At 41.2% G+C, this 9511-nt stretch overlaps 1 protein-coding gene across 2 annotated transcripts in view; it reads left to right on the top strand.

Annotated features, from left to right (window-relative positions):
• Positions 1–3900: 3900 nt before the first annotated feature.
• Positions 3901–9511, top strand: part of LOC118391510 (zinc finger protein 227-like) — a 54989-nt gene continuing 49378 nt past the window's right edge. Inside the window, exons 1-2 of one of the 2 annotated variants that reach the window (XM_052458333.1) lie at positions 3901–4208; positions 5198–5349. In XM_052458333.1, the coding sequence (XP_052314293.1) occupies positions 4037–4208; positions 5198–5349 (324 nt within the window). In that variant the 5' untranslated portion in view covers positions 3901–4036. The remainder of the gene's footprint in view (positions 4209–5197; positions 5350–9511) is intronic. The other variant, XM_052458334.1, reaches the window with a different exon arrangement.

Raw genomic sequence — 9511 nt, 5'->3', positions numbered from 1 at the left:
GTAGCAGATCTGTGCCAGCACAGGGGGATAGGCCAATGAGTGATACAGTATAGGCTTCCGCAAGATTAGCTTTATAGCATTCATAGCAATAGTTAGCAACCGTACAGCAGGGATGGAATGTAAGTTAAAAAAAATAGAGTTTGTGGTGGCAGATTCAGAGAAGTATTTGGTTGTACGAGATTTGACGTCAGAAGAGTTTTATATACAGTACCAGTCAAACGTTTGAACACACCTACTCATTCAAGGGTTTTTCTTTATTTGTAATGTTTTCTACATTGTAGAATAATAGTGAAGACATCAACACTATGAAATAACACATACTTGAGATTCTTCAAAGTAGCCACCCTTTGCCTTGATGACAGCTTTTCACACTCTTGGAATTCTCTCAATCAGCTTCATTAGGTAGTCTCCTGGAATTTATTTCAATTAACAGGTATGCCTTCTTAAAAGTTCATTTGTGGAATATCTTTGCTTCTTAATGTGTTTGAGCCAATCAGTTGTGTTGTGACAAGGTCGGGTGGTATACAGAAGAATAGCCCTATTTGGTAAAAGACCATGTCCATATTATGGCAAGAACAGCTCACATAAGCAAAGAGCAAAGACAGTCCATCATTACTTTAAGACATGAAGGTCAGTCAATCTGGAAAATTTCAAGAACTTTGAAAGTTTCAAGTGCAGTCGCAAAAACCGTCAAGCTCTATGATGAAACTGGCTCTCATGAGGACCGCCACAGGAAAGGAAGACCCAGAGTTACCTCTGCTGCAGAGGATAAGTTCATTAAGTTAACTGCACCTCAGATTGCAGCCCAAATAAATGCTTCACAGAGTTCAAGACACATATCAACATCAACTGTTCAGAGGAGACTGTGTATCAGGACATCATTGTCGAATTTCTGCAAAGAAACCACTACTAAAAGACACCAATAAGAGGAAGAGACTTGTTTGGTCCAAGAAACACCAGCAATGGATATTAGACATCTGTCCTTTCGTCTTATGAGTCCAAATTTTAGATTTTTTGTTCCAACCGCCGTGTCTTTGTGAGACGCAGTGTGGGTGAACGGATCATCTCAGCATGTGTATTTCCCACCGTAAACCATGGAGGTGGATGTGTTATGGTGTGGGGGTGATTTGCTGGTGACACTGTCTATGATTTATTTAGAATTCAAGGCACACTTAACCAGCAAGGCTACCACAGCATTCTGCAGCGATACGCCATGCCATCTGGTTTGCTCAGCATATGTGGGAACTCCTTCAAGGCTGTTGGAAAATAATTCCAGGAAAAGCTGGTTGAGAGAATGTCAAGAGTGTGCAAAGCCATCATTACATTACATTACATTACATCATTACATCATCAAGGCAAAGGGTGGCTTTTTGAAGAATCTCAAATATAAAATAAATCGGAAGTTTACATGCTGCATAGCCAAATACATTTAAACTCAGTTTTTCACAAATCCTGACATTTAATCCAAGTAAAAATTCCCTGTGATAGATCAGTTAGAATCACCACTTTAATTTAAGAATGTGAAATGTCAGAATAATAGTTCACATTCCCAGTGAGTCACAAGATACATACACTCAATTAGTATTTGGTAGCATTGCCTTTAAATTGTTTAACTTGGGTCAAACTTTTCAGGTAGCCTTCCACAAGCTTCCCACAATAAGTTGGGTGAATTTTGGCCCATTCCTCCTGACAGAGCTGGTGTAACTGAGTCAGGTTTGTAGGCCTCCTTGCTCACACACGCTTTTTCAGTTCTGCCCACAAATGTTCTATTGGATTGAGGTCAGGGATTTGTCTTTGCCACTACAATACATTGACTTTGTTGCTGGGGTTATTGTCCATTTGGAAGAGCCATTTGCGACCAAGCTTTAACTTCCTGACTGATGTCTTGAGATGTTGCTTCAATATATCCTCAGAATTTTCCATTCACATGATGCCATCTATTTTGTGAAGTGCACCAGTCCCTCCTGCAGCAAAGCACCCCCACAACATGATGCTGCCACCCGTGCTTCACGGTTGGGATGGTGTTCTTCGGCTTGCAAACCTCCCCCTTTTTCCTCCAAACATAACGGTGGTCATTATGGCCCAAAAGTTATATTTTTGTTTCATCAGACCAGAGGACATTTCTCCAAAAAGTACAATCTTTGTCCCCATGTGCAGTTGCAAACCGTAGTCTGGCTTTTTTATGGCGGTTTTGGAGCAGTGGCTTCTTCCTTGCTGAACGGCCTTTCAGGTTATATTGATATAGGACTCATTTTACTGTGGATATAGATACTTTTGTACCTGTTTCCTCCAGCATCTTCACAAGGTCCTTTGCTGTTATTCTGGGATTGATTTGCACTTTTCGCACCAAAACACGTTCATCTCTAGGAGACAGAACATCTCCTTCCTGAGCGGTATGACAGCTGCGTGGTCCCATGGTGTTTATACTTGCATACTATTGTTTGTACAGATGAATGTGGTACCTTCAGGCTTTTGGAAACTGCTCCCAAGGATGAAACCAGACTTGTGGGCGTCTGCAATTGTCTTGTTGAGGTCCTGGCTGGTTTCTTTTGATTTTCCCATGATGTCAAGCAGAGGTACTGAGTTTGAAGTTTGGCATTGAAATACATCCACAGGTACATCTCCAATTGACTCAAATTATGTCAATTAGCCTATCAGAAGCTTCCAAAGCCATGACATCATTTTCTGGAATTTTCCAAGCTATTTAAAGGCACAGTCAACTCAGTGTATGTAAACTTTTGACCCACTGGAATTGTGATACAGTGAATTATAAGTTAAATAATCTGTCTGCAAACAATTTTTGGAAAAATTACCTGTGTCATGCACAAAGTAGATGTCCTAGTTTGTTAGCATGAAATCTGTGGAGTGGTTGAAAAACAAGTTTTATTGACTCCAACCTAAGTGTATGTAAACTTCCGACTTCAACTGTGTGTATATATATATATATATATATATATATATATATATATATATATATATATATATATATATATACATACATACATACATACATACATACATACATACATACATACATACATACATACATACATACATACATACATACATACATACATACATACATACATACATATACATAGGTCTTAATTGAAAGGAAATAACCCAGTAATCATGAGGTTCTCCAGGAATTGAGTTTGACAGCCCTGGACAAAGGTGTTGGACTGACTGTCATAGGGAGTATGAGCCTGGCTACCCACCACATTTGCTTAAGTAGGATATTATACAGTTATAAATAGAATTATGTCAGACTGATCATATTTAGTCATAAAAAATGACCAGGAGTAGGGTGGATTTCAATAGAATGTCACCTTGGGGAACACCCTATCCAGGTTTGCCAGCCTGGGATGCGCACTACCCAAGATGGCTGTAGGTCCGGTGGGTCCTGTCTGGTGTGTCCTGTCCATGACCTATGAATGTAGACACAGAAAATGTGAATAAATACAGTCATTACAGAACACTATTACAGGCACCTTCCTAATGCCTATTAATAAATGTATACATTTTTTCCATCATTCACACTATGACAATAGATACTTGATATGAATAGCCTATCCAATATCATAGCTTAGGCTACATTATATAGCATAATATGCCTTTTTAGAAGTAATTGTGTTGACATTCTGGAAGGGATCAGATTAACACATAAATTGTAGTAACTAATTACCTTACTGAATTGATGTTTTCACGTTCTTCCAGTGGTAGTCTACTTAGTGTACTGCTCAGTCTGTCAAAGTCGCCCTTTTTTTCTTTATTTCATGATGTGCAACGCGGCATACCAATGCAATGGTGTGTATCTCTTTTACAATGTCAATGACCCAACTTTAGCTATATTTTCTTAAATCTGAAAACGAGCAATTCTACCAATGTGTGCCTGTCGTGCTGACGTCACTTCCGTGCAGTACAGCGTTCATGTTTGACAACAAGCCCGAGCCACTGAGATTCTGAAGACTGTGCTGTCTTTGCCCAGACTACGTGTATTTTGGGAAGCTATTTTGCCCCCTAGAATCGTCCAACGATGGCTAAATTACAATATCTGAATGTGTATCTAACTGAGCGTTTGATGCAAGCTGCCGAGGAGATACTTAGAGTGGTCGGAGACACAATCTCTGAGTACCAGGAAGAAATAGCCCGGACAAAGCGAGAAAACCAATACCTGAAACGCCACTTGATCACACCGGTCTTACCGGGTATGTAGCTAGCTCGACATTACACAAATTAGCTATAGGGCTAGAAACGTTAAATTGTATTCTACAGTAGTTGAATGTTTAGGGCAGAGAGACTGTGTATCCCACCCCTCGCCCCTACCAACTCGATCTGAGGGCCCTGGTCATGGCTGGAAGGAATTCAGCTTGTGCCAAATTAATGTCAAAAGTTGATGTTTTTTTTTTTTTTTTGCATTTGAGCATACCCTAACCATTTTCCTAACATTAACCTAATTAACCGAACTTGCTGAGTACATTTTCCTAGCCTGCTACAAAAAGTAAAATCGGACATTAATTTGACAAAAGCTGGACCGAGGGCCCTCAGTTTCCCCATGTTGCTGGCGAAATCCGAGGGTGACTTCCTGAGAGTGATGAGGGGGTCATTAAACCCATCAACTTTGGGACACTGGTGACTTGAATGATGCAATTCATGTTACACTTTGAAATAATAAAACAAGCATGAAATTATTATTAACAAATCCACCCTGTCGTTTTACAAGATATAAACATCAGTAACAGTTAAACATTACATTTTGTGAGGTATTTAATCTTTTACATGTATCAAAAATCAGACAAACAAATGCACTTGGCATATAATAATGCCTTCTCATCACACCAACACGGTTTTGGTACACCAGAAGTACATTAATTTCCAATGGAACACTGTTTGCCTTGCAGCATTGCGTTGCTGAGGCAATTGGTTATCGGAGAGTCTAATTATCCCCTACACCCTCCATAATTTTCACACCCTCAGCTTTAGGACACTTGTGCATATGGGGGAGGTGTGCGTGAACTCGCAAATAGAGGGGCGAGGGGAAGGCGAGATTTGAGATTCAGACAGAGACATAGATATACATATATATATATATTCCATTCCCAGAACAAGCTAGCTAACACAATGTTGGTCTTGTCAATCAAACGTCAACAGCTGTCATTACTTTCACTGACATCATTTATTGTCTTCTTTCCAACAGCTCCTCAGCCCATTCTCTCTGTTGTCTCAGAGCAGCAAACTCCCCCTGAGCAACAGCGCTGTGAGCAGGAGTGGAGCCCAAGTCTGGGGCAGGAGGACACAGAGCCCACACAGATTAAAGAGGAACAGGGTGAACTTGGGACCCGTCAGGAGGTAGAGCAGATTCAAGGGCCGGAGGCTGATACCAAAGAAGACTCCATAATCATTCCTCTCTGTGTGAAAGGTGACTGTGATCAGGAGCCACCTCAGTCCACACATCTTCTCCAAACTGTGGAGAACAGAGAGAAGTACTCTCTACTGACCAACACAACTGGACAGATCAAAACAGAACCTGATGGAGAGGGCTATGGAGTATCACTATCAGAACCAACCAGTGACTCCCCTCAGTCTCAGCCCCTCTCTGCAGTAAATCCAGACTGTTCTAGAACACAGAGTGAGAACACTGAAAGTGTTCAGAGAGATCCAGAAAGGAGACCAGAGGACACACAGACACACTCATGTACTCAGTGTGGTGCCGTGTTCTGTGAGCTATCCCAACTGAAGGCACACATGCTATCCCACACAGTACCACACAGTGGTGACACTAGTCACAGGCAAATCCTCTGCACAGTCTGTTGGAAGTCATTCACTTCTACCAGTTACCTCAAGGTCCACCTGCGTTCTCACACTAAGGATAAGCCCTTCCACTGTGGTGTGTGTGGCAAGAGTTTCAGCTACTCAGGCAGGTTCAGGGAGCACCAACGCATCCACACTGGAGAGAGACCGTACCGCTGCCACGTGTGTGGTAAACGCTTCAGCCAGTCAGTCCATCTGAAGACCCACCTGAGGGTCCACACAGGGGAGAAACCCTACTCCTGTCCTGTCTGTGGGAAAGGATTCAGTCAGTCCAGCCATATCAAGGGACACCTCAGAACTCACACCCGAGGAAGGTAGCACAAAGATGCCTTGTAGTGGAAAGACCCTATGAGGGGATAGACAAAGCCTTTCCCTTGAGCAACATGGGAAGTCATACTGAGGAGTCTATGGTCTCATTTACATGGCTTATCTAGTTTGTGTTACTTCCCTGTCAAGATAACGGTTAAATAAAATTGTTCTCATAGTACCCAGCATTTTGGAAGAGAAAGAGATAGAACTGAAGAGAAGGAATGTCTAATTCTACATTTAATTGAAAGACTAGAGGACTATAGAATGTGTAATGTTTTGCAGATTGAGGCATCTCATGTCTGCATTGATTTGAGAGAGCTGCTCATGAACATGCTATGAAAATACTTGACTTGAATGCATCCCCTCGTGGATCAATATGTGACATTATGTTACAGAGGAATATAATGTTAATTTCTTCCTCTTAAATATTTAAATTGGAGCTGGTTGGTCTCCTTGCAAATAAACTAACTCTGTCATATTGATTAAGCATGTGTGGGAATATTTATTTCTGAATGTCTGCTTCCGAAGAAGGAAAGAAAACTCACATCAGGTCAACGTTAGCTAGAATGACCAGTGGGACGATTGTTACAGACAGCCCATCCTCACCAATCAATGTACAGTGTTTATTTTTATGGTAGGCCTTGGATCTACGGTACCTCTGAGCTGAATAACTGTTAGAGGTCGCCCTCTAGTGGAAAAGAAGACAAGGTGAAAAATAAAGATGGCTAAAATCAGCCACCAAGTTCAAGGCCGGCCGCAGTACTGCAGGCATTGTATGCAGAAAACAGGATCCCCATTATAGTGAAGGGAAATGTAAATCTTCGTGATCAATCTTCATATAAATAAATACACATTTTAAAGACAATCATGGTACCAATAATTGCTTCTATTACACCAAATGTATGTCCTTGAACAGATTATTTTAAAAATCCCATGCAGAATAAATTAAGGGTCATTTAGTAGCTAATGGCAGCCTTACAGAGGGGGCATCACTTATTTTACGCCATTTCGCCCAGTGGGCGGTGTTATATATCAGGGTGGGCGTGGGTTGAAAAGTGCAAGGACTGTCCGATGCGCATCTGTGTTCAACCGAGAACTCTCCGCCTGCGACTTCATAATCGACATCACTGTGGTGGGTTTATTAGTACATCATTTTGCTTTATTTGAACTACCGATAGCTATTTACAGTTGAAGTCGGAAGTTTACATTAAGGTTGGAGTCATTAAAACTAGCTTTTCAACCACTCAACAAATGTCTTGTTAACAAACTATAGTTTTGGAAAGTCGGTTACGTGCATGACACAAGTACTTTTTCCAACAATTGTTTACAGACAGATTATTTCACTTATAATTCACTGTATCACAATTCCAGTGGGTCAAAAGTTTACATACACTGAGTTTACTGTGCCTTTAAACAGCTCGGAAAATTCCAGAAAATGATGTCATGGCTTTAGAAACTTCTGATAGGCTAATTGACATAATTTGAGTCAATTGTCACTCATTCATATATCCTTATGTACATATTCCTTATCCCCTTACACTGTGTATAAGACAGTAGTTTTGGAATTGTTAGTTAGATTACTTGTTGGTTATCACTGCATTGTCGGAACTAGAAGCACAAGCATTTCGCTACATTCGCATTAACATCTGCTAACCATGTGTATGTGACCAATAAGATTTGATTTGATACCTGTGGATGTATTTCAATGCCTACCTACAAACTCAGTGGCTATTTGCTTGACATCATGAGAAAATCAAAATAAATCATTCAAGACCTCAGAAAATAAATTGTAGGCCTCCACAAGTCTGGTTCATCCTTGGGAGCCGTTTCCAAACGCCTGAAGTTACCACGTTCATCTGTACAAACAATAGTACGCAAGTATAAACACCATGGGACCAGGCAGCCATCATACCGCTTCTGTCTCCTAGAGATGAACGTACTTTGGTGCCAAAAGTGCAAATCAATCCCAGAACAACAGCAAAGGACCTTGTGAAGATGCTGGAGGGAACAGGTACGAAGGTATCTATATCCACAGTAAAACGAGTCCTGTATCGACATAACCTGAAAGGCCGCTCAGCAAGGAAGAAGCGACCGCTCCAAAACCCCCATAAAAAAAGCCAGACTACGGTTTGCAGCTGCACATGGGGACAAATATTGTGCTTTTTGGAGAAATGTCCTCTGGTCTGATGAAACAGAAATATAACTGTTTGGCCATAATGACCACCACTATGTTTGGAGGAAAAAGGGGGAGGCTTGCAAGCAAAGAACACCAGCCCAACCGTGAAGCACGGGGGTGGCAGCATCATGTTGTGGGGGTGCTTTGCTGCAGGAGGGACTGGTGCACTTCACAAAATAGATGGCATCATGAGAATGGAAAATTATGAGGATGGAAAATTATGAGGATATATTGAAGCAACATCTCAAGACATCAGTCAGGAAGTTAAAGCTTGGTCGCAAATGGCTCTTCAAAATGGACAATTACCCCAAGCATACTTCAAAAGTTGTGGGAAAATGGCTTAAGGACAACAAATTCAAGGTATTGGAGTGGCCATCACAAAGCCCTGACCTCAATCCCGTAGAAAATTTGTGGGCAGAACTGAAAAAGCGTGTGTGAGCAAGGAGGCCTACAAACTTGACTGAGTTACACCAGCTCTGTCAGGAGGAATGGGCCAAAATTCACCGAACTTCTTGTGGGAAGCTTGTGGAAGGCTACCTGAAATGTTTGACCCAAGTTAAACAATTTAAAGGCAATGCTACCAAATACTAATTGAGTGTATGTAAACTTCTGACCCACTGGGAATGTGATGAAATAAATAAAAGCTGAAATAAATAATTCTCTCTACTATTATTCTGACATGTCACATTATTAAAATAAAGTGTTGATTCTAACTGACCGAAAACAGGGAATTTTTACTAGGATTAAATGTCAGGAATTGTGAAAAACTGAGTTTAAATGTATTTGGATAAGGTGTCTGTACAATTCCGACTTCAACTGTATGACACGGACGTGTGTTTGTCTTGTCCCATGTAAATAGTCTGTTTCTTCGTTTTCTTTCGTATATATTTTAATCTCACTTTCCATCTACGAACTAAATATGCTTTCCTGCAACCCGCCTCACCCAATGTGGTACGGATCTGCTATTTTTAGACCTAATAACTGTAACGTCCATCAGAAGCTAGCCAGCTAACTAGCTACTAGTTATTAGTCATTGTTAGCCACTGCTAGCGGTCTTCACCTTCAGCTCGGACACCAGCCAGCTTTAGCTCAGTGAATACCTGCCAGTCTGCACAGCTCGATATCAACCCAGAGCATATAGGACTACTTTTCTATACCACATCACCGGATTCCTACAGCAAGCTCTGAACCATTACACCGGATCACCGCAGCTAG

Source organism: Oncorhynchus keta, chromosome 12 (genome assembly GCF_023373465.1).
Source record: "Oncorhynchus keta strain PuntledgeMale-10-30-2019 chromosome 12, Oket_V2, whole genome shotgun sequence".
NCBI classification, from domain to species: Eukaryota; Metazoa; Chordata; class Actinopteri; order Salmoniformes; family Salmonidae; genus Oncorhynchus; species Oncorhynchus keta.
This window is presented reverse-complemented; position numbering and strand designations above follow the sequence as displayed.